Below are 25,744 nucleotides of genomic sequence, written 5' to 3'. Positions count from 1 at the left end.
TATGCAGCTTGCCTGCCATTATTTAATTACGTTTCTTTAAACAGCGATCGGTTGTTCTTTCATGTATTCCACGAAATCCGTTTGGAGGCGATGACATTCAAGACTATTGACGTTTCATGTTAAGGTCAACCATAGAACCTTATATATAATCGGTTTACACATATGTTTTTTTCCTCGCTGTTACTGCACACGTATACACACACACATACTATACACACACACACACACACATATATATATATATATATATATATATATATATATATATATATATATATATATATATATATATATATATATATACATATATATATATATATATATATATATAGCCTAATACATTACTCCCGGGTAAATACCCCCCCCCGATTGAAAAAACATTATTTGTAACTATCCATATCCTTCTAAATGTATTCCTTTATTTTCCTCAACTTATCATAAATGTATCCCTAACGTAAACCTTTTTCCTATTATATATTGCCAATAGGGTAAATTAGTCATATACTGGTGGGGGGGGGGGGAGTGTAATACTCCTACTTGGGCAAGGGGTGATTGATCTAGGGGTCGGATGGTATAGACGGCTGAACGGGGGTAATGACCAAGGGTAATTGACAGGAGGTAAATTCCTGCTCGCCAATATATATATATATATATATATATATATATATATATATATATATATATATATATATATATATAAAGATAGAATGACAGGATAATAGCACCCATGTGTAGGTTATGAATAATAAATCTAAAATCATTTTCTAAACCAATTAGTTTAGGTATTTGATTGCTTAATCTACTTATTATAGATTGCCTTCTAAATATACAGCGGTGACCCTAAAAAAAGGGAGTTCTCAAATATCGCCAAGAGGCGGATTTGATCGGATTCCCCTCAAAATAATTTAAAAAATACAATTTATAAGAACACTAGATGAACCTGTTTCCCGCCTTATTTGCTATCGATCCCCGTGCTAAGACCACAGACACCAAAGGCTGCTCTAAGACTTGGCTTACTTATTCTTCGATCACCACTTGAACTTGGCCGTGGGTCTAGAGACGTCAAAAAAATTCTCATTGTACCTTTGTGGCTGGCGGTTTGCCATTAGACGTAGGAAATGTCTCACAGATTTACTGCCAATGTCTCCACAAACAAACTGACGTTTGTCCAAACATTTGACGTCACACAACAGCATTGATTTGAAAATCATTAACGCAGGTCATTTAGTTCATTAAGCTATTTACATATTAACACATACATGTTTATATATATATATATATATATATATATATATATATATATATATATATATATATATATATATATACAGTGGCGTAGCGAGGTCGGGTGTCACCCGGTGCGGCACTTAATGGTGTCACCCCCCCCCCCAGAGGCGTTGCGACCCTTCCCGGGGACAAACTTTCAAGTTTTCGATTTGCACCCCCCCCCCTCAAGTTTTTGATTTGCACCCCCCCCCCCCCTCAAACTTTCGATTTGCACCCCCCCCTCAAGTTTTTCTCTATATATTTTGCTATTTTTTGCCTTGGTGTCACCCCCCTAAATGGTGTCACCCGGTGCGGTCCGCACCCCCGCACCCCCCTCGCTACGCCCCTGTATATATATATATATATATATATATATATATATATATATATATATATATATATATATATATATATATATATATATATATATATATATATTTGGTGTCCGGAAAGATGCGCAATTGAAAACTGCGCACAAAAAAAAAATGCGCATGGGCATTTGTTTTCATAAATCGAGCATTGCTGGAGATAAACAAAACAAGTTAATAAAAAGTCTAGTGACAATTTAAGCGCAATTTCCTTATGTTATCCATAACAATTTTAAATCGAGATAAATCATATATTCAGCAAATTTTTTGTGACCGAACGAAAGGACATTTTTGAAAACGTTCTTCGGCAATATTGTTCTAAATTATGGCAGGAATCGATTGGTAAATGTTTCAAGTCGCTAAGTGGTCTGGCTGCCGAGATATGGGCAAAAAACTGCACTTTTTCGAGGTTTTTTGGCTTTTCCGGGAAATCCAGGAAGGAATTCCAGGAATTTTTTTGGCCCACAATCATCCTCGGAACTTGCTTAACATATTTGCTTTGGAACTAGTCCTCGATATTGCTTCGTAGAGGAGGAGATACGACTTAAAGCTGCGGACACACATCCATCCATCCATCCATCCAGAAATAACGAATTAATAATCGCAATAGTCAGAATTTTGTAATTGTGCTAAAAATGACCAGATGTACAGATAAAACACTTGTACATGAAATATGACTATAAAAAAAAATCACCTTCAATACAAATGATGTTTGGCGGTTTGGTGCGGCCAGTGCAAGGTCTAAACTGTTAGTGCAGATGCACATTCCTATTTGATATTTATAAATGTTATTCAAAGTTAAGAAAAAATGTATCCGACTAATTGGCCGACAATAACATATACGACTATTAAGGCATTTATACTAGTCAAGATGGCCGGCTTGTGTATCTCTATAAAAACTGCGATTAAATATCAGGTAATGATCAACATGCCAATTTAAATATACACTTGAACTTCTAAAGACAACGCAAATCCGCCTCGTGACCATGAATTATCAGGCTGGTAGAGAGTTAATAACTTGTATTTATAATCAATAATAATAGTTTTTTTTAAACAGTTGACGCTATGTAAAAGTTGTAAGAATTTTATCTACCTCTATTGTACATACCAAAGTTTGAACAATGCGATGTCTCAACAATATAAGAGTTTAATGTTAAAAAAATAAATCCCAACACGCAGTAACCAAGTACCAATGCAAACAAGTCATCGACAAGGTCAAGATGTAAATTCTATCGGATATATATATATATATATATATATATATATATATATATATATATATATATATATATATATATATATATATATATATATATATATATATATATACATACATATATGAATGTATAAATAACATCTTGGCACCCAATAATTCTTCCAGACTTTCTTCTCCGTGGGGGGCACTTGAAATTTTCGGGGGGGGGGGGGGGCGGACACTGTTAAAAGTATATATTTTCTATATAAATTATATAAATTTCATTTCGTTCGGGGGGAGGGGGGGGGGCGGTAGAATTTTTTCGGGGGAAGAAACTCTGTTGGCACCTGTGTGGGTTTCCCCTTTCTGTGAAAGTGATTTCTCTTAAACCGTCTTTATTGGGATGTCAAACTTGGACGACAGAACATCTGAAGTGACGAAATCATCGACCCCCTTACCCCCCCCCCCCCCTCTCAGACATAGCCTTTAGGTGTAACATCCTTGAACCAACAACTTCCCCATACCCACGCGATTATCCAGGAAGAATAAATCCAAAAGCTCTATACAACCTCGGCCTAATCAGATGGTAGGCTAAATTCAACAGTAAAAACAATTTAATCTATCCTAATGTAAACCCAACTCTAACCCCAATTGTTGAGTTAAAGCATTGTAATCTCCGATTGGCGTAATACGATTAGAAATGTGGGCACGCGGGTAATCGATAAAAATGAGAGAAAAAAGTCGGCATTTAAAGTTACTAGATCTAGTAAAACAGCTTTTAGGCTAATATATTTGAAAACAGAAACGAACAAAAATGTTTTTAAAAGATATTGGCCGCATATATAGGGACTCGGCACACAGCTCGGTCAAAAAACATAGCTTTCTCTGAGGACAAAATCAATTACAGCATTTTAGAATGACGTCTGTGGCCCCTATAAAGGTCAACGGGACATTTGATCAGTTCAATCTATAAAAAAAATCAATTAGATCTATATGTAAAAAGGAAAAAAAATCTTTAAAAACAAGTTGAGAACTTTGCCGTAGTTTTACGTGGAGACGTCACAAGCAAGTCGATTGACCCAATTGTCACAACACGCAGCACATTCATAATACACTGCGCCAACGTAAACCAAACAAAAGCATAGGCCTAGCTACCATAGTGAATGTAGGCTACTCTGAATTCCCAGGTAGTCTAGCCAGGTAGTTCGCAGCTGTGACATTTCGAATTCGGTCCACAGGTATGTATCCAAATCAACCACCTCACTTTGAATTACATTAACTCTTTGTTAGTTAAACATCTATTTATCATTGTTTGTATAAATTTAACTTAATTTTGGAAAATATCAATTAAAAACATAACGTTTTGAATTTAAAATGTTTTTGCTTACCTGGCAATCATTGATGATATACGTCACTGAGTCATTCTTTACACTTTCCTGATAGACGCCTAGATCTAGTCGGCCCTCAAGAAACTAGCCCAGCCCACGATGAAGCTATGAGTGTTGATTATTTTGCCATTGGGGCTACGGTCATAGCTTCTGCCTTTTTAATAGGATGGCTGTGCCAATGGGCCATTCACATTGTTTCTATTTGTTTCGGGTGAGTCTTTCATTCCAATATAAATTTAAAGATTGTTGTCCTGTTAAATCAAGTGGCCTACAATATGTAGTTATCTGCTCTTGCCAGCAGTCAACACACCATTTTGGACTTTGGTGTTTAAATCATACCGTTTTTATTTTTAATGAATGAGGACATTTCAGGTTATGTACTACTAGATGATGTATAGTAGTAGACCCCCAAAACTTTAGTAAAGGGTCATTGTGTGATATATGTGTGGTGTGTAGTGTAGCCTATGTAGAAGGATAATGCCACTCTTAACATTAAACAACTAAGAAATAATTATTAATAAAATATGTAGTCTAATAATAATATGTATTAGATCTAGTATTATGAATATGTTGGCCTATATTATGTAGGCTACTCAATTTGTAGTTTAGTGGAACTACACAGACATTTTTTGGTCATTGTTGTTATAAAATATATAGGGGCCTAGATAATCAAAACTACAAGAGTAGGTTAATTAAAATATTCAACAGCAGTAAGCCTTATTGTTAAAAAACTGTGAACAAAAAATGTTTGTTAATGCGATTATGTCAACCTTATAAACATAACACATGAAATGAATTCAGATGTTTTCTATATCTGTGAAACTTATAATTAATTTTCTTTTCCGGCAGCCTTTGTCATCTTTATAAGAAGTTAGAACCAGTCATCCCGAAAGAAAAACTACCAGGGATTTCTATTATCAAGCCACTGACAGGTGTTGACATTAATTTGAAAAGTAACTTGGAAACATTTTTCACACAGACTTATCCTGTTGTAAGTATATTTTTTTGCATGTGGCGGATTAAAACATAAAACCTAACTTTAAACAGAAATTTGAGCTCACACAGTAATGCCCTAAGGCTGGGTTAGGGTTGCAGACATCACATTGTGACACGGTCCAGGGGGGGGGGGGTGACAATAAACCCTGACTTAGTCAAAACTACACTTCTTTTATTTGATCTGCTTGTATAATTTCTCTTATGCTACAATTTCCATGTAATTTACTAATCTAAACTTATTTGGATTTTTTGTGAAGTTCTTGTTAAATGTGATCTGCTTTTTAGCATCTGTTAATGTCATCTACTTTTACACAGACTGCATGTTGTATTCCACAGTATGAATTGTTGTTTAGTGTTCAGGATGACAATGATCCAGCAATCCTTGTAGTTAAAAGTTTGATTGATAGTTACCCTAAAGTAGATGCCAAACTTTTTATTGGTAAGCTTTCTAACTACTAAACAAGTTTGTTTTATTAATAGCAACTATTTTAATTTCATTTAGTTAACTATTAAATATTCTCTATACCTTTTGGCTCTTGCTTTGTCTTAACTAATTGTTCCAAGTTATTAAACCAAAAATATTTGTCTGTTTGCCAGGTTTAAAAAATGTCGGACCAAATGGGAAAATTAACAACATGGTTAGGCCATATGAAGCAGCTCAATATGATAACATTGTTATTTCTGACACTGGGATTAAAAGTAAGTTTTCACTCTCAATTTGCTTTTGAAGACAGTTTTGTAATGAGTACTTTCCTGATAGCTCAAAAATAGAGCAATATTAAGTATCAAGTTGTCTCTGTAGTTTCTCAGTTTTGACTTCACATAAGAAGTAACCTTTCTGTATTAAAAAAAAAAATGTATCCTGATTCAATCATTTAGTGTCAAAATGATTTCTGTAAACTGTTGTAAAAGTATTTAGTGATGCCCACAACCGTTATGATTTTTTTTTTTAAAGTGACACCCACAACCCTGTATGAAATGTACCACCTTCTGAAGCCTGATGTAGGATTAGTTATCCAGATGCCTTACTGTGCCACAAGAAAAGGGTTTGGTGCAGTTTACCAGCAGGTTTGTACATCTTCTTGACATGTTTACATTGAATTTTAAAAGATTTCACTTTGTCAATAAGCCTTTATGTTTTGTTATATATGGCCTTGTGGTTTTATGTGCTGTATGTGCAAACATACTCTAACAACTTCTTAAAATTCCTTGATTTCTATTTAGGTTTACTTTGGAACTATGCAGGCCAGAAACTGTTTGAGTGCCAATGCAGTTGGCATCAACTGTTCTACTGGCATGTCTAGTTTACTGCGACGAGATGTCCTGGACAAAGCCGGAGGCCTGGCTGAGTTTGGGAAGTATCTTGCAGAGGACCATTTCATGGCAGAGGCCATCAGAGCTCAGTGAGTAGATTACCAACTTTCTGGAATTATTTTTACATAATCTTCACAATAATTAAGGAAAATTTAACAAGCTGAGTTTAATTAAATTAAGTTGTAGTTTTGATGTGATTGCATTGTAATTATCTTTAGCTATACATTCCATTTTCATATTATGATATTTTTATGTATGTTGTTCCAGAAACTATAAAGTTGTTCTGGCAACAACACCAGCTCTACAGAACTCAGGGAATTGTTCTATATCTGAATTCCACAATAGATTAGTTAGGTAGGTTGCTCATACTGTTCATCAGTTGCTAGTCTATGTTATACTTTTTAAAATTTAGTCCTGAACATTTATAGCAGGATATTTTAATTTTTGTATGGAGGTATGGGGACTTTGTGACATTTTTTTTCAGTTAAGTAGAGATCATTTTAAATAAAAAAGTAAACATTTAGTAAACAAACTTAATAGAAATATTAGGTTTAAAATCTTATACAAATTTTACTGTTGTTTTTATTCTTGAATTTAGAGTTAAATTAAGAAAACTTGTTTTAATTTTTCTCTCTAGGTGGGCCCAACTTCGAATGACGATGGTGCCAACTTTAATATTCCTTGAACCTCTAGGAGAGAGTGTTGTGTTAGGGACTTTCACAGCTTTGGCAGCCAATTTCATTTTTGATATTTCTCCATTGGCATTCTTTTTAGGACACTTTTTACTGTGGTTTCTCAGTGATTATATTCTCTTCAGAATTGTGGAGGTAAGTTTATTATTTAAACAGAAGTAATCACTCTCTATCTGTCATTTTCTCTCTTCATCTTATTAATGGTAGACGTAGTGTACAAAGAATAGATGTTTTCAGTCACAGTTTCCATCCACTTTTCTTTACAGTTGAGGACGAGAGGAATTGGCATTATTCTCTCTCTCTCTTACTACTTCCTCTCTCACTCCTTTTAGTTACTAACTCTTTCTGACTCTCCATTTCCTTTCTGTGACTACTTTCTCCATTTCCTTTCTGTGACTACTTTCTCCATTACTTTGACTACTTTCTTCATTTCCTTTCTGTGACTACTTTCTCCATTTTTTTTCTGTGACTACTTTCTCCATTATTTTCTGTGACTACTTTCTCCATTTCCTTTCTGTGACTACTTTCTCCATTTCCTTTCTGTGACTACTTTCTCCATTACTTTGACTACTTTCTCCATTTCCTTTCTGTGACTACTTTCTCCATTACTTTGACTACTTTCTTCATTTCCTTTCTGTGACTACTTTCTCCATTATTTTCTGTGACTACTTTCTCCATTATTTTTTGTGTCTACTTTCTCCATTTCCTTTCTGTGACTACTTTCTCCATTTTTTTTCTCTGACTACCTCTGTCTCAGTTTATAATAGTTTTAAAAACACAACTAATTGAGTATAAATCTATCAACATAACTATAGTACACAAAACTTGTGTTGCAAAAGGTCCCAAGAAGTATTGTTCACATTTTAGTATTATAATAATCTTGTTTAAACTGTTCATGAGAAGTATTAAAAAACGATAGTGTTGGTTTTAAAGACTAGCCACTGTTCAATTTTAAAGTTATGTCTAATGAGTAAAATGTATAGACTTTTTTTTAAAAATTATTTGCCATCTTTAATAATGTTGATGGGAAAATATAAATGGGCAACAACAACAGCTAATAAACCTAAACTTATCTTGAAGTAATAGTTGTATGCAGATAAAAAATTTTTTATCTGTCTACAGAGATATAGTTAACACAGTTCTATGGTCTTTTTCTACTTTTTAATGGTTCATATTATCACACTTGGCCCAAACTCTGCTGCTACCTTTCTTAACAATTGACTAGTCAGTTTATCTAATTGTGTGGATGTGATGCCCACAGGAAATATCTTTTTGGTGGGCAGATTTTAGTGATAACTGTTCTGATAAAAAAAAATCTTGCTAAGTTCACCATAGTGTGTTTTGTAATCTTATCAGTACTTTTATTCATTCTTTTATTTGTCAACATACGCCTGGTTAAAAAAAAAATTTAACCAGAATCCACATTCAAAAAAATCTATTTTTACCTCATATAATTTTTTTAGCAGTGTAGCAAAAGTTTAGTTTTAGTTTTCTGACACTCCAGTGACATGTCATTGATTTTGTGTTAACATGTAACAGAGTAAAAGTTCTGGCACATTCAAAGAAAAGTTGAGTAATGATCATAATTTGGTGTCTCTAATTGTAATCAGAGCCTTCATTGTGTTATTGTTGGGGGGGGGGGGGGGGAGAGGCAGTTGGAACCTTTTCACATGAAGCACACACCCACTACTGTGATGTGGGCCAGAAATCAATCATGTGTAACAGGAAGGTTGCTAGCCACCCTTGTTACCATAAACATTGTGTTGACCTGCTTGGATTGTTGCCAGATTTTTGCCAGCAGACATTTCCTCTACGCTTGACTGGCTATATGAACCGGTTCAAAAGGGGATTAGATATTATTAATGCAGTTGAACATTGCACATGTTTAAAGTAATTTATTGATGTCCTATTGATTTATTGGTTTAGTTGTCCCCTTTAAAAGGGTTTTTTTTTTTTACCAATGTCAGGGCTTGTTGTTAATAAGGACATTTTAGCTGAAGAGGTTGTAAAGTGGTTGCAATTTACTAGGAGGTTTTTTTTAGCTGCTGTGTGCAGCATTGCACATAGTGTTAAAATAGTTGACATTGCATTGAATAAGGTCATTTTTTATTTTAAAAAAAGTAGGTTTATTTTGCTAATATTTTTTCTTTTTTGTTTGTTTTAGAATGGTCCCATGCCTTTCTCAAAGTTTGAGTACGTGGTGGCGTGGCTTCTGCGTGAGTTCCTCTCCCCTTACATCATTCTCATGGGTCACTTAAAGGACCATGTGGTGTGGAGGAACCGGAGATACAAGATCAAGTGGGGTGGGAAGGTTGTGGTGGATAACAGTTTAGAAAATGTGTCTGTGTCATGAAGGTTATGTTTGGGCATGCTGGTGTGTATGTGCGTGTGTGCTTTGGCATTTGTATGAAATCTTTGATCACGCAAATGAGGAATTGTAAAAATTGTAAATAAGATTTTATGTTAGGAAGACAGGAGTGAACGGGAGCATGTCCCAGAAATAAAATTAATGATATGCCTTGATGTAGCAGAATTTCATTGTTATCTGAAATCAAAAAAGTTTTATTAATTTATTTATATTGGATTTTTAACTAAAAGTCTTGACCTTAATTTGATATTTAATTGCAATCCAAACTCAAAAAAGTTTAAACTTAAATTTCAAATACCTATTTTTTTTGTATTTTTAACACTAACCAGAAAAACATTTTAAAAAGTTGTGATGTTAACTGTATTTAAAGGACAGCCTCTGTCTAGTTAGAAAACTCCCTGTACTTACCACCAGAACTATTGTGGACATGTCTTAGGTTTGTGTCATTAATTTTATTTTCTTGTTGTCTACTTGTTTTATTTATCAACCTATTTTTATCAAATGTTCTAAAGTAATCAACCAGGCTGATTTGTAACCTTGTTTCATGTATTTACACCCTGCGCTTCCAAAAATTTTCTTTCTTCAAACTGTTTACTTAAGTGTCTATTGTTTTGTAGAGTGGCTTTAGATAATAACAGCGGGTTGCATAATGAACTAAACAGTGCAATCTATATGTGACCATAGTCATCTCTAACACCAATTTTGTACACTACTTTAATGGATTAATTTATAAGCTTTTAATAATTTTTTGTTGTTAAGAAACTTGAAAAAGTTGACAAAAAAAACGTCAGTGCGAGACAAGAATGTTTATGTTCTTCTGTGAATTTCTGTACTCTTTTATCTTAGGGAGCTTGTGCTATGAATAATTTAGGATAATTTTTGTGCTAAGTGTGGATAATGTGTTGAACTCTTCTAGGATAAGGTGTTGTGATACAGGATATCATGTTGCGAATTGAATGATTTAAGATAACATGCAGTGATTTCAGATAATTTATGATGTTATTCAGCATAGCTCCTTGTGTTATGTTCTAGGATTTGTGCTAAAAGCTAGGTTGTGCATATATTGAAGCATGCATATTTTTTTGAAAGTTTGATAATGTGAAAGGGGAAATCTGTGCTCGTTTAGAGGGTACTCTATTCCTTCAGTTATTTATTTATTTTCATGACATTTGAAATGGCATGTCTAATGTCATTGCCAACTGAGAATGAATATGACTTGTCATCTGTCAGTGGCTTGAGTTGCCGTAGCTGATATTGATAATGATCTTCTCCTTCTGTGTTGGTCTGATTTCACTGATTTCAGTGGCTCACAACATGACGACCTTCACCTTGGTTTGTGACTTTCTTATTACTTTTTATCCAACTTTCATTTTAAGAAATATCTCTTCATTATCAGATTTTCCTAACCTAGAGAAAAGTTCAGGCTCTGAGTAACTTTGGCAGTTTTTGAAAAAACATATGGCTAATCATAAATTGAGAATAATTTACAGCATCAGACTACTGTGTCTTTTATGAAGGCTAGAGAAAGTTTTAATTATTTATTTGGTTGCTGCTAGCATAAAAACACAACATTCCATTGTTTCTGTTATTGTATGTGTGTTGCCCCATGTTATAATGTAAGCAGCAAAACACATCAACATTCCATTGTTTCTGTAAGTGTGTGTGTGTGTTGCCCCATGGTATAATGCAAGCAGAAGAATGTATAAACATTCCATTGTTTCTGTTAGTGTGTATAGGGCGCTGGTAGCCTGGGTTGTGTGCACATTAAAACAAAAACTTCCTAGAAAAGACTATTTGGAATAGGTCTTCTTTAAAACTTCTATATCATTCAAAAGATATATATTTACATCTATAAATTAAAAAAATATATATATACACATGTATATTTAGAACAAAAAAAGCTAACCTAAAGATATCTACATTTTATACAGATGTATTTGTGTGTGTATGGCTTGTTTTATGTAAATATTTAAATAAAACCATTTCCATTGATATTTGTGTACCACATTTATTGGGTTGTAAATAGCACTTTTTTTGACCTTGTGCTGTTTTATATTATAGTGACCATTGAAGGCAATAATACTTTCACATAATTATGGTGGTTTCAACATGTATTGTACAAGTGTAATCTGCCTTAAAGCTGACATGAATGGGAGTGAGGCTTACAGCACTTCTACAACAGATGAAGGTTTGATAACAAGTGAAGCTTACAGCACTTCTACAACACAGGAAGGTTTGATAACAAGTGAGGCTTACAGCACTTCTACAACAGAGGAAGGTTTGATAACAAGTGATGCTTACAGCACTTCTACAACAGGAAGGTTTGATAACAAGTGAGGCTTACAGCACTTCTACAACAGGAAGGTTTGATAACAAGTGAGGCTTACAGCACTTCTACAACAGAGGAAGGTTTGATAACAAGTGAGGCTTACAGCACTTCTACAACAGAGGAAGGTTTGATAACAAGTGATGCTTACAGCACTTCTACAACAGAGGAAGGTTTGATAACAAGTGAGGCTTACAGCACTTCTACAACAGAGGAAGGTTTGATAACAAGTGAGGCTTACAGCACTTCTACAACAGAGGAAGGTTTGATAACAAGTGATGCTTACAGCACTTCTACAACAGGAAGGTTTGATAACAAGTGAGGCTTACAGCACTTCTACAACAGAGGAAGGTTTGATAACAAGTGAGGCTTACAGCACTTCTACAACAGAGGAAGGTTTGATAACAAGTGAGGCTTACAGCACTTCTACAACAGGAAGGTTTGATAACAAGTGAGGCTTACAGCACTTCTACAACAGGAAGGTTAGATAACAAGTGAGTCTTACAGCACTTCTACAACAGGAAGGTTTGATAACAAGTGAGGCTTACAGCACTTCTACAACAGAGGAAGGTTTGATAACAAGTGAGGCTTACAGCACTTCTACAACAGAGGAAGGTTTGATAACAAGTGAAGCTTACAGCACTTCTACAACAGGAAGGTTTGATAACAAGTGAGGCTTACAGTACTTCTACAACAGAGGAAGGTTTGATAACAAGTGAGGCTTACAGCACTTCTACAACAGAGGAAGGTTTGATAACAAGTGAAGCTTACAGCACTTCTACAACAGAGGAAGGTTTGATAACAAGTGAGGCTTACAGCACTTCTACAACAGAGGAAGGTTTGATAACAAGTGAGGCTTACAGCACTTCTACAACACAGGAAGGTTTGATAACAAGTGAGGCTTACAGCACTTCTACAACACAGGAAATGATATACCACACCACATCTAACGAGAAAGAAACTTTAAATCTAATAACTGATTTAACTCGTTACACACAATATATTTATACAGAATTTTTGTAAAAATACGTTTTTTAGGGGGGCGGGGGGAGGGTTAATTAGCAAGTCTCGTTAATGTATATTTAAAAAAAAATAAGCTAACATTAAATCAAGGGAAGCAACCTTTCACGTAAATTGTGCTTTTTAAGGAACCTAAGCGAACAATTTAAAAAGTTAAAAAAGCGAAACAATTATTCATTTGTTCAAATTTTATTTTTTAATGAATATTAATTATACTACTCTTACTGTGTATTTACAGAAGAGATTATTCTGTAATCTAAACTACTATTAAAGGTTTCAGGTGAGGTTGTCGTAGGCTTCTAATAGGAAAATAATGTTATATTTTTTACAGTTTATCAAACACGAAACGTACAGACTCAAAAATTTCAAAATAATAGTTTTAAGTCGTTGATCTGTTTTGTTTATTAAACAAAACAAAAAAAAATCATTTACATTAAAATTCACTCTTCAATTTTAGACGTATCAAAGCCCTCCCCTCGAAGTTTGGTGACGATAGTTGCCGATTGCTGCTCGCCCATTGGGGGGCTGACGCCAGCGATAGGACTTGTCACCATCTTGGCTAACATCCCTCTCATGGGCGCCAGCTGCATCTCGATCTGTTGCAACATGGACAGTTTGGCGCTCAATTGGCTACGGAAGAATTGGCCGAGCTCTTGGCTGAAATTTTATTTGGAGATTTTAAAAAAATTAAAAATCTATTCACGAATAACTTCTGTTGTTAGTAGAGTTTCTTCCAGGCTCCGCCCCCACCCTTCCACGAAGAAAGTCTACAGCCCCCCCCCCCCCCCGAATGAAATGGAATTTATACAGAAAATATAGACAATTTTAACAGTGTCCGCCCTCCGGAAATTTTAGTACGCCCCCCACCCTGAAAATTTCAAGCCCCCCCCCCCCTCCCCGGAGAAAAAAGTCTGAAAGAAACACAGTTTTTTTTAAAGAAAAATAAGTAAATATGAAATGATTTTCATTACAATTGCTCTGTCATCATGAAGATCAAAATTGTAATTGGAATATGTAATCTCCATTTGTTAATTTTAGGGCTTTGACGTTATTTGTACATTATCCAAAAGATTTTGGCATTCTGTAGGTTGTGAATATTTGGTTCTCGGATTTACATTTTGCACTCGACCATACGTTTGTTTATTGGATTTAAACTTGCACTAGACTATGTGCTTCTTGGATTTAGAATTTAGACTTTATACTTGATTCGCTTTGCCAAGTAGCTTATTCTAAATTCTGCACAGTTTTTTTTACACGACTCTATGCTAGCTCTACTTACAATTTAATGAGGTCCATGTAAAAGCCTTTGATGATGTTTCCTCTGGCTTCCTGAAGTCTGGACTCTGTCATCATTGCACTTCCGAGGTTGGGCATAGGGAAAGCTGTACAGGGTAAAAAATATTTCCGATTAGTACAATAAAACTACAGAGAGCAATATAAGTGTGTTTAAAGAAAATATTTCCGATGGCTAGAATAAGGCTATGGAGAGCAGTAGAGGTGTGTATAAGTAAAATATTTCCGATGGCTAGAATAAAGCTATGGAGAGCAGTAGAGGTGTGTATAAGTAAAATATTTCCGATTAGTACAATAAAACTACAGAGAGCAATATAAGTGTGTTTAAAGAAAATATTTCCGAAGGCTAGAATAAGGCTACGGAGAGCAGCAGAAATGAAGAAGTAAATCCCATTGAAATAACTTACTGGCCAGTTCTTGTTGACTGATGTTAAAGTACTGGAATCTGGCCGTTGGTTCAGGGGTGGCTAAACAGAAATAAATTTAAAATACACGTTTGAATGCAATAAAAAGCACGTCAAAATAATGAATGTTTATGATACAAATATAAAAAATATAAAAAACACGAAATAAGTCAACATTTTATTGTCATAAATTATTTTTATAAGTTGGATTTTAATATTTTCTAAAATTTGGTGGCAAAAGTAGTTGTAGTATGAGCAATAGGGCTTGTAAGTCTCGTTCTCTCTCGCTTAAAATTCATAGTTCACGTTAGCCAGGGCGAGATATAAATTTTCGAACTAAATTAAATTGTTTTGAACTCTTCAAATTAAAAAAAAAAAATTAAAATATTCACATTTGTTTTAAAAATACTATCTGGCAAGAGATAAACGAGACACTTGTGACCTACTTACAAGCCCTATTGGTTCAGAACAGTAACACGAATTCTTACCTTCTGTGTCCGGTTCCTGTTGTGAGTTAGTTGGGTTGTGCCCCTTGACCCTCTGTAAATAAGAGCTGACAGATTCGGTACTTTGTTGGTTCGTTTGTTCACTCATCATTTGCTCATACTGTTCTCGTGTTGGTGTTTGTTGTTGTTGTTGTTGTTGGGCCATCATTGCTTGCTGTTGGGCCAACATCTGTTGGTATTGTTCTCTAGTTATGGCTTGCTGTTGTTGTTGTTGCTGAGCCATCATTGCTTGTTGTTGGGCCAACATCTGTTGGTATTGTTCTCTAGTTATGGCTTGCTGTTGTTGTTGTTGCTGAGCCATCATTGCTTGTTGTTGGGCCAACATCTGTTGGTATTGTTCCGTAGTTGGTACTTGTTGTTGTTGTTGCTGGGCTAAAAGCATCTGTTGATACTGTTCCTTTGTTAGTGCCTGATGAAGTTGTGATTGTTGATTCATTGCCTGTTGTTGGGCCAACATCAACTGTTGGTATTGTTCTCTGGTCGAAACTTGTTGTTGTTGCTGGGCCATTATTGCTTGCTGTTGGGCCAACATCTGTTGGTATTGCTCTCTTGTTGGCACTTGCTGCTGCTGTTGTTGTTGGGCCATCATTGCTTGTTGTTGGGCCAACATCTGTTGGTATTGCTCCCTTGTTGGCACTTGCTGTTGAGGCTGTTGTTGTTGTTGGGCCATCATTGCTTGTTGTTGGGCCAACATCTGTTGGTATTGCTCCCTTGTAGGCACTTGCTGTTGAGGCTGTTGTTGTTGTTGGGCCATCATTGCTTGTTGTTGGGCCAACATCTGTTGGTATTGCTCCCTTGTTGGCACTTGCTGCTGCTGTTGTTGTTGGGCCATAATTGCTTGTTGTTGGGCCAACATCTGTTGGTATTGCTCCCTTGTTGGGACTTGCTGTTGTTGTTGTTGTTGGGCCATCATTGCTTGTTGTTGGGCCAACATCTGTTGGTATTGCTCTCTTGTTGGCACTTGCTGTTGAGGCTGTTGTTGTTGTTGGGCCATCATTGCTTGTTGTTGGGCCAACATCTGTTGGTATTGCTCTCTTGTTGGGACTTGCTGTTGTTGTTGTTGTTGGGCCATCATTGCTTGTTGTCGGGTCATCATCTGTTGGTATTGTTCCCTAGTTGAAACTTGCTGTTGAGGCTGTTGTTGTTGTTGGGCCATCATTGGTTGTTGTTGGGCCAACATCTGTTGGTATTGTTCCCTTGTTGGGACTTGCTGTTGTTGTTGTTGTTGTTGGGCCATCATTGCTTGTTGTTGGGCCATCATTGCCTGTTGTTGGGCCAACATCTGTTGGTATTGTTCCCTTGTTGGGACTTGCTGTTGTTGTTGTTGTTGGGCCAGCATTGCTTGCCTCTGGGCCAACATCTGTTGGTATTGTTCCCTAGTTGGTACTTGCTGTTGTTGTTGTTGGGCCATCATTGCCTGTTGTTGGGCCAACATCATCTGTTGGTACTGTTCCCTAGTTGGACCTTGCTGAGCAGAAACCTCACTAGGACCTTGAGAGATTTTTTAATTCAATTTCATCTGAACAATCGACAAGCCCTTAACTAGAGTAGCCTACTGTGTTAGTTAGGTGGGCTAAATTTCATGTATTAGTATTACATTATTTGCAGCCCCCTCCCCCCGGATTCACCAGGCTCTGCTGGGCATCTGACTCACCATAGTGGAAAAATGGCCCCAGGATTCAAAGTGTGCATGCAAGAAACAGACTTGTCACAAAAATGTACCATAGCCTCAGCATTTTTTACTTTCTCGTATATACGAAGTATAAAAGAAAGTATTGTAATCGTGCAAAAAAAATCGAGATTTTTACAAATCTCGACGTTTTACACCTCACTGATACGGAAAAAAATAATTTTGCAATCTTGTCCGTATGTCTGTGTGTCTGTGTGTGTATGAACACGATAACTTGAATACCGTTAAAGCTAGGTTAATGAAATTTCATATATAAGTATTTTATCAAAATCGTCGATCCGTTTCAACTTTTGAGCGATTTCCGATAACCGGAAGTGGTACTTTTTTCACTTTGAATTATTCAAAAGCCTATAACTTGAGTACTTTTTCAGATAGATAAATGAAATTTCACACGTAAGTAAAAGATCTAATCCTCTACCTTCTATCAAATTTTGAGTAATTTCCGTTGACCGGAATTAGTAATTTTCGCTATTTCCGATGTTTCAAAAAACGCTTGTAAATTTATAAAGTACTAATAATATTCCGCACTATTATGCACATTTTGTTTTAGCGTTCGCTTGGTGCGCAATTCTTTTTTCTATGAGATTCTATTCTATTTTAAAAAGTTTAAGTATTTAAAATGGATTAAAAATCATAACTATATCCAGAGTTCCAATCCCCTGTTGTTTTATATAAGAGTATTCGAGAAAGTTTAGGGGAGATCACTCCCGGTTTATTAGTACATCACAGGAGCCCTGGAATTTCTGCCTCAAAATTATTCGACCTCGGACATTTTGAACCAGCTAATGACCAATAACCAGTAATTGACCAGCAACTGACCAACAACTGATCCGATACTGACCAGCAAATTACCAACAACTGACCTGTTACTGGCCAACCACTGACCGTCCATTGACAAACGACTGACCAACAACTAACCAGTAACTGACCAGTAACTAACCAACAACTGACCATTTACTGACCAACAACTAACCCGCAACTGACCAACAACTGACCAACAACTGACCAACAACTGACCAACAACTGACCAGTTACTGACCGTCCATTGACCAGTAACTAACCAACAACTAACCATTTACTGACCAACAACTGACCAACAACTAACCAGCAACCGACCAACAACTGACCAGTTACTGACCGTCCATTGACCAACAACTGACCAACAACTAACCAGCAACCAACCAACAACTGACCAGTTACTGACCGTCCATTGACCAACAACTGACCAACAACTGACCAACATGTTGACATAACCTACCTGTGGCTCCACTGGCTTGTGAAAGACTGCTTTTTGCTTCTGGCGCTGCAGGTGATGGCCTGGCTGTAGAATTATCATTACAATCATAAGTTATCGTTGTGTGACAGTACAATCATAAGCTATCGTTGTGTGACAGTACAATCATACGTTATCGTTGTGTGACATTACACTCATAAGTTATCGTTGTGTGGCATTACAATCATAAGTTAGGGTTGTGTGACAGTAAAAGTTATCGTTGTGTGACTGTACAATCATAAGATAGGGTTGTGTGACAGTACAATCATAAGTTATCGTTGTGTGACAGTACAATCATAAGTTAGGGTTGTGTGGCATTACACTAATAAGTTATCGTTGTGTGACAGTACAATCATAAGTTTTCGTTGTGTGACAGTACAATCATAAGTTATCGTTGTGTGACAGTACAATCATAAGTTATCGTTGTGTAACAGTAAAAGTTATCGTTGTGTGACATTACAATCATAGGTTATCGTTGTGTGACAGTACAATCATAGGTTATCGTTGTGTGACAGTACAATCATAAGTTATCGTTGTGTGACAGTACAATCATAAGTTATCGTTGTGTGACAGTACAATCATAAGTTATCGTTGTGTGACTGTAAAAGTTATCTTTGTGTGACAGTAAAAGTTATCGTTGTGTGACAGTACAATCATAAGTTATCGTTGTGTGACAGTACAATCATACGTTATCGTTGTGTGACAGTACAATCATACGTTATCGTTGTGTGACAGTATAATCATAAGTTAGGGTTGTGTGGCATTACAATAATAAGTTAGGGTTGTATGACAGTAAAATCATAAGTTATCGTTGTGTGACAGTAAAAGTTATCGTTGTGTGACAGTACAATTATAAGTTAGGGTTGTGTGGCAAAACAATAATAAGTTAGGGTTGTATGACAGTAAAATCATAAGTTATCGTTGTGTGACAGTAAAAGTTATCGTTGTGTGACAGTAAAATCATTTGTTATCGTTGAGTGGCAGCCAAGTCATAGGATCTATTCATTTGTAGACTTTAATGTTTACTTACCCAGTTTCTGTGGAGTCGAAAAGTCAATGGCATTGCCTGGAACAAAAAGTGGACGAATAGGACATGAGTTTAAACAACAGGAAAGTTCAGTTAAGCTAACATTCAAGATCGTTAAAAACGTCAAACATTCTTCTGATTTTGTGTCAAACCACCCAGTGTTTCCCTGATGCATGTGATCAATAAGGTGTTGCTGACATTTTACTCTATTGTGACATGTTGTACATTTGTGTACACATGTCATAATTTGCAAAATACTTGAGCGATGGAGATGAATTTTTATGTAGCATGTCATGACACCCACAGTATCATTTTCCATAAATGGAATAATTTTCGGGACAAAACTCCTGAAGTCGTGTTGGAAGGTGGTAGAGCCTGAATATTTCACACTTCTCAAGATCTCCCAGGTTATGATACTTTCTCAGCTACAAGGATTTAGATTTTGTTACCCAGGAGTTAAATCACGGAAACTCAAGAAGCAAATTTGTTAGCGATGAGGTTAAAAGTGAAGAGTCAAAGATGGCGGAGTCCAGTTCTGTCATGAGCACTCCGGTCTTCATAGCTGACAGATTAGTGGACAGTTAAACAATCACATGTCTTTTAGCCCCGAGATGATTGTACGTGCCCAGATTTATTGCTATTTTATTGTATGTACATTTTTATCAAGTTAGAAGTGTATTAGATGATGCACAACTAGGCTCGTCTCTATGACACGGCATAAACCGGCAACGGCTGTCTACTGGGTGGGATAGGACTACTGATAGACACGACTCGGTGCAGGCCTGTCCGAGTGTTAATGATTCATAATCTGGTCCTGTACGTAAAAGGGAACCCCACACCAATACTACGAGCGGCGCACTAGGACACACGGCCACCACACCGAACCCCCCGTTCGTTGCACGGAATGGAATCAATACGACGTCACTGTCCACCCAGCTATAGTGTGTATTAGCCCCACGCTCTGGTCGAAGAGGGAAACTGGCCCCACCACATATGCCCCGACAGCTAGTAGGAATGTTCCGTTGTGACCCGTACAAAGTTGGTGTGGTCCTCCATCTATTCTTGTGGTGTTGTGTTAATGTTTACTCATCATGTCTGAATACTATGTTATAATGAGGGAGAGTGGCGGGGGAAGTGTTTAGGATTAACATGTCACAAATATAAAGGGCGACATAAATAATAGTCTCCTAAATAGTTAAGTCTACCCCCCCACCCCCCTTTTTAAAATTTTTTTTTACAGGTAAGTCTAGATAAACAGCTCGCACAAGGTAATAGCGATACAGTAATCCACATCCAGATTAAAACACCAAACCCTCGCTACTTGCTGTTACCCAGGGGCATCAAGAGACCGAACCATGTGTGCGCCCCCAGGGGTACACGCAGCCCCCACCCCACCCTACCACTCCTTGAGTTACACCACTTGTAAACAATTTAATCCCCTTAGGCTTCCCAGTCCTGTCTTAGATTACTAATTAAATTTTTTATACACCGATGATATTAGAAGTGTAACCATCTACGACAGATTTATTGCTACAAACTAATCCAACATTAATAACAAAATGTCACTGTCATGATGTCATGACAACAAATTCTAACAGCTTTTCTGGCTCTGGTAACTCGAAGGTTTAAAAACGACATTAAAAAAACAACAACAGTTCAGCCACCGAGAGACGAAGGAATACATGAGAAAACAGGAAGTTGATCTACCTGGCCAGTGATCAATCGGCGGATTATTTTCTGTGTCAGAACGCGAATCTCCTGCGGCGGGTGTACGGACCAATCACTAACCAATCGGACTGCCTACACGGTTTATTTTTAGCAGTCAAGTTTAGGCTACATATTTCGACATTGTGATGTAGGCCCTACTTATAGATTTACATGCGATGAAACATTCTTGTTTTTTTTTAATAATTTTAAATAAATCGACATCCATTTATAAAAGTCTGGGATTTCTGAAAATTGAAAAACGGAAAGATCTCAATATTTCTGAGCTTGAAAGATCTTTGAGATTTTACTTGAACGAAATCTTCAACCTTTCTTCTTCCTTGTTCTTATTTGTAATAATTTCCCCCAAGAGTTGAGTATTGTGTGTCAATATATACGCCAAATGGCACTGACTCTGATTTCAGCCTGCTTTTCTTTTTGGTTTTGCTTCAATAACCTCCGCCCACGCAAGATCAATCTGCATTGTAGCAGTTGTTTTATTTAGGAGTTCTCTCTCTTGAATGGGTTGCGGTCCCCAACTAACGGGCTTCATCTGCCCATGGGTCCGAACTCGGCACTTTTGGAGTTAGCAATCTTGATCTCTCTGGGAAATTTTATATCTTTTGCTACGATCTAAGAACACTCATATTTTTGCTACGCTCTAAGAAATCTCATACTTTTTGCTAGGCTCTAAGAAATCTCATATTTTTGCTACGCTATAAGAAATCTCATACTTTTTGCTAGGCTCTAGGAAATCTCATATTTTTGTTAGGCTCTAAGAAATATCATACTTTTTGCTAGGCTCTAAAAAATCTCATATTTTTTGCTAGGCTCTACAAAATCTCATATTTTTTGCTAGGTTCTAAGAAATCTCATACTTTTTGCTAGGCTCTAAGAAATCTCATATCTTTAGAAGATCTCGGAGAATATGTTTAAAGTGCTCATCTCTAAAGATATATTGATCTAAGATATCAGCGATAACATTTTATTATCTCGAAGATAATGTTTAAAGATTTTAGCATCAAATGTCTTATGATCTAAGACATCAGAGATATCGGAGACACAACTTAAAGATCTTAGAAATGTAAATATTTATTGAAATTAATTATCAGAAGAAATTAAGACACATTAAAAAATAAATACTACTTTAATGGAGGCGGGGAGGGTGGGTGTACTGTATGGCTTTAAGTTTGAGGTGCGAGGACCGGAGTTGTGAGAGAGGGGGGAAGTATTCATATATACAACATAAAAATTATTTCAATTTTCTTCTTCGTTCTTAATTGTAATTTTGGAAGGGATTCCCTCCAACACAATTAAGTATTACGTGTCAACATGTTATGCGCCATATAGGCCGTTGACTCCGATTTCAGCCTACTTTTCTTTTTGCATTTGCTTCCATAGCATTTGTTCAACCAAACTGAGTGCAAGGCAACAGTTGTTTGATTTTGGAGTTGTCTATCGTAGAAGAATTTCTGTCCCCAGCTATCGAGCATCATCTGCCCATAATAATATTGTTTTCAATTTTGTGTATCGGTTGCTCTTCCATTTTAGCCACGTATTTAAAAAGGAATTTAACAGAAATAACTTTTTAACTAACTATTACAGCTATACATTGAATGACATGTAAACTGGAGTAAACTCTTGATTCATATTCTGTCGGACTTTGCATTTAACTTTGATCTGCTGAATTTGTTATGTCGTCCTGGTGTCACTCCATCTCTTCCTATGTCGACTAGTGCCCGTCTGTGGCGAATGATACGGCTAACTAATCAGTTAATAACTTCAGGGTATGCATTTTGCCAATTTCGCCATCTTGTGACTTGGAGTTACCCTCCGAATTGTGATGCTACTAGCTTGGAAGGTGTGTGCAAGATAATGCGAGATAAGACTTAGGGTACTTTTTACATGTGACTATGGGGAAATTAGCCAAAGCAGTCACTTTGGTCTATAATTAGCATCAGTCACAGAACTTTCACACAAACAGAAACTCGTCACATTCATCTCGACTTACTGACGTCACGTTTGAACAGATGAGGCCTGGCCGAGGTCAAGGCCACCAGCAGGCAGACGATGAGTGTAGAAACTGCAGTCTTCATCTGGAAGTGGAGGGGCAGGATATACAGAGGGGGTGGTGGGAAACACAGCTCAAACATCACAAATCACACACCGCAACATGCACATCACAAGTCGCACATCATAACACGCACATCACTAGTTACACATCATAACTCGCACATCACAAATCACACATCGTAACACGCACATCACAGATCAACATCATAACACACACATCACAAGCTACACACCACAAATGACATCTCGTATATTACAACTTACTTTTTATCGCACACACTGCAAACTATACATCATGCAGTGTAATGAAGTAAGAATTTTAATTAATTTTCATTTAAATTTTTTTTTAAAAAAAGGCAAATTTTTCCTCAAGTGCAATACATCTAAAAAATTACTTCTTCTAAAATAACAAAGTAGAATTTTGATAAACGTCAAGTCACTTTGTATGTTTATCAGCAATCAATCGTTCTAATTCGCTATGTCTAGCTTTTGTTTTTAAAAAGAATAAAAAATATAGTCTTTTAAAAAACAAAAAAATAGTAACTACTTTTAAGCCTGAAATTAATTATTTTTTTTTTCAATTGAAATTTTTATAAAACTGTATTTCAACTACAACTTAACGAGACTTAGTTCTTTGTTAAGTATTTAAATTAGGAATACATTTATTGTCGACAAAAACACAAACAAACAAAAATCAGAATTTTTCTACACTTAAAAAAAGCAACTCTTTCAAATTTTGCTCATTGAGTCAATTCTTATTCAAAACCATACATCTCTTTTTGCTTGACACAATCAATCTACAACACTCTTCAGTACATACTATGTTAACTGAGCACCAGAATTTATCCAATCACTTTTAAGTAACGATGGTTACCTACCTTGATGCTTGATGCGACGTGCAGTGAAAACCCTGCCCATGGGAGATTTGTCTTTTTTATAGCCCATCTCAACAAATCTCATTACAAATCAATCAATCACCTTTAATTGGCCACGTCACGCTCATGTGACTAGATTCATCATCTTCCTTGATTTCAGCCGTACCCACTAGCTGAATGATCTGAAGCTCTGGGCCCTTGCATTGTCGAGAAGAAATTTCTGCGCGACTATGTTGATTTAATAAGGACGTCATCATTATATTGGGCATCTCACGTCTTTATAATCTGAAGTATTCGTTTTATTAGTGATATACAATTTATAGGATCGAAGGACTTGAGTTTCAACATGATTTTATGTCTCACGTTCAATTTGTTCAGACAAGCGATGTGTACTATAAAAGATGTTGCTGATTATATTAATTCATGCAACACAACTTGCCTACTTGACAAAAAATATTAAAGCTTCTTGTATTTGTTTTCTAGCTAGATTGTTGTTTGCAGAAAACATCAATAAACGCGCAGCAATACTAAAATCATCATAAAGATGACCACACATATTTTTAATTTCAGTGAAAGTAATTTTAAATAATTAAAAAAAAAACAACTAAAAAGTAAACAGTAAAGGTAAGCAGCGAGCAACCGCAGGGGAAATTACTCTGTTCAATACAGAGTACACATGTTTAATTATACTAAAACTTATTTAATTATACACATATTTAATTATTTAATTACACTACGTACAGTTAATAAATGTTTTAAAATGTAAAATAAAATAGCAAATTAATAAAAATTGAAAAGGTATTAAAAAACGATTAACTAAAAACTATAATTAGTATTAATTAGGCCTATAATTGCGCACGGTTTAGATACTGGAAAATTACGAAATAAACCGCCCTTCTCCAAGTGTTACAACGACATACTAACTTTTATAAGCTTTTCAAAACATTGTGTTCAGTGTTTCTTTCGGACTTTTTCTCCGTTTCGTTTGGGGGAGTGGCCAGTAGACGCTCTTCCCCCCCCCCCCCTCTGATTATGTTGTTTATATTGGCGACTGATAATTGCGTTCTTAAGAAATACATTTTGTTTTATAACATTTGGGCTTGATCACCCATCACCTGATAATTTAAAAAAAAAACAATTTTCAGATAACGTCAATTGTTACAAAAGCTGTAGATTGTGATTGCAAAAAAAAAAAAAAAAAGAAAATTAAAAAAACAAAAAAACTTGTTTTTGTTCTTTTTCTGCACTTTGATGATAGGCCTGCATCAGTAGAGTAGCGAGGGGGGGGGGGGGGGGGGTGGCGGGGGGGGGGGGGGACGGGGACGGGACATATGTCCCCGGGCGCCGACCTTAGGGAGCGCCAAAATGGGTTGGAAAAATAAATTGAAAGGTTGAGGGGGCTGCAAATCGAAAGTTTGAGGGGGGTGCAAATCGAAATCTCGAGGTGGGGGGGGGGGGGGGGGGGGGGGGTGGAAATCGAAATCTCGTGGAGGGGGGGTGCAAATCGAAAGTTTGAGGGGGAGGGGGTTGCAAATCGAAATCTCGAGGGGGGGGGTGCAAATCGAAAAGTTTGTCCCCGGGCGCCGGGAAGGGTCGCTTTTCCTCCCTATTTTTTAAAATTGTTTTACCAGAACATGTACCTGATGTTTTAAGCAGACTCCTTTTCCCGACCCATTTTAATATAATTTTTATATTTCGTTGTTATACAAAAAACTGTAGTAAAGACATCTGCACGTGCTGAGAATCTTGACACATATATAACGTAATGGAAGTTGTGTGGGAATGTTCTTTCTTACTTTGTCGTTCTTAATTGTAATGTTGGACGGTAATTTCCTCCAATACAATTAATGATTACCTGCCAAAATATTGAGATATTAGGGGTCATCCATAAATGACGTCAAGCTTTTTTGGACGATCTTTACCTCCCCCCCCCCCTCCGTCACATGTCGTCACAAAAAGCCAGCCC

At 36.4% G+C, this 25,744-nt stretch overlaps 2 protein-coding genes across 2 annotated transcripts; one reads left to right on the top strand and one right to left on the bottom strand.

The window, feature by feature from the left end:
- The first annotated feature begins 3,936 nt into the window (after positions 1 to 3,936).
- On the top strand, positions 3,937 to 11,579 carry LOC131951022 (ceramide glucosyltransferase-B). The gene is made up of 10 exons (XM_059313278.1): positions 3,937 to 4,067; positions 4,273 to 4,428; positions 5,067 to 5,208; positions 5,550 to 5,652; positions 5,811 to 5,912; positions 6,169 to 6,281; positions 6,438 to 6,616; positions 6,795 to 6,881; positions 7,165 to 7,354; positions 9,384 to 11,579. The coding sequence occupies exons 2-10, from the start codon at positions 4,325 to 4,327 to the stop codon at positions 9,570 to 9,572; spliced, it is 1,209 nt and encodes a 402-aa protein (XP_059169261.1). The 5' UTR covers positions 3,937 to 4,067; positions 4,273 to 4,324; the 3' UTR covers positions 9,573 to 11,579.
- Positions 11,580 to 13,306: 1,727 nt separating this feature from the next.
- Positions 13,307 to 23,811, bottom strand: LOC131951043 (putative uncharacterized protein DDB_G0271606). Its single transcript, XM_059313310.1, has 8 exons — positions 23,782 to 23,811; positions 22,842 to 22,926; positions 19,130 to 19,165; positions 18,085 to 18,147; positions 15,119 to 16,627; positions 14,634 to 14,693; positions 14,213 to 14,315; positions 13,307 to 13,590 (listed from the first exon to the last, which is right to left on the bottom strand). The coding sequence occupies exons 2-8, from the start codon at positions 22,924 to 22,926 to the stop codon at positions 13,374 to 13,376; spliced, it is 2,073 nt and encodes a 690-aa protein (XP_059169293.1). The 5' UTR covers positions 23,782 to 23,811; the 3' UTR covers positions 13,307 to 13,373.
- Between the last annotated feature and the right edge of the window lie 1,933 nt (positions 23,812 to 25,744).

This window comes from Physella acuta, unplaced genomic scaffold (assembly GCF_028476545.2).
Source record: "Physella acuta isolate Inbredline_101_S28 unplaced genomic scaffold, ASM2847654v3 ptg000794l, whole genome shotgun sequence".
Lineage (NCBI taxonomy): Eukaryota > Metazoa > Mollusca > Gastropoda > Physidae > Physella > Physella acuta.
This window is presented reverse-complemented; position numbering and strand designations above follow the sequence as displayed.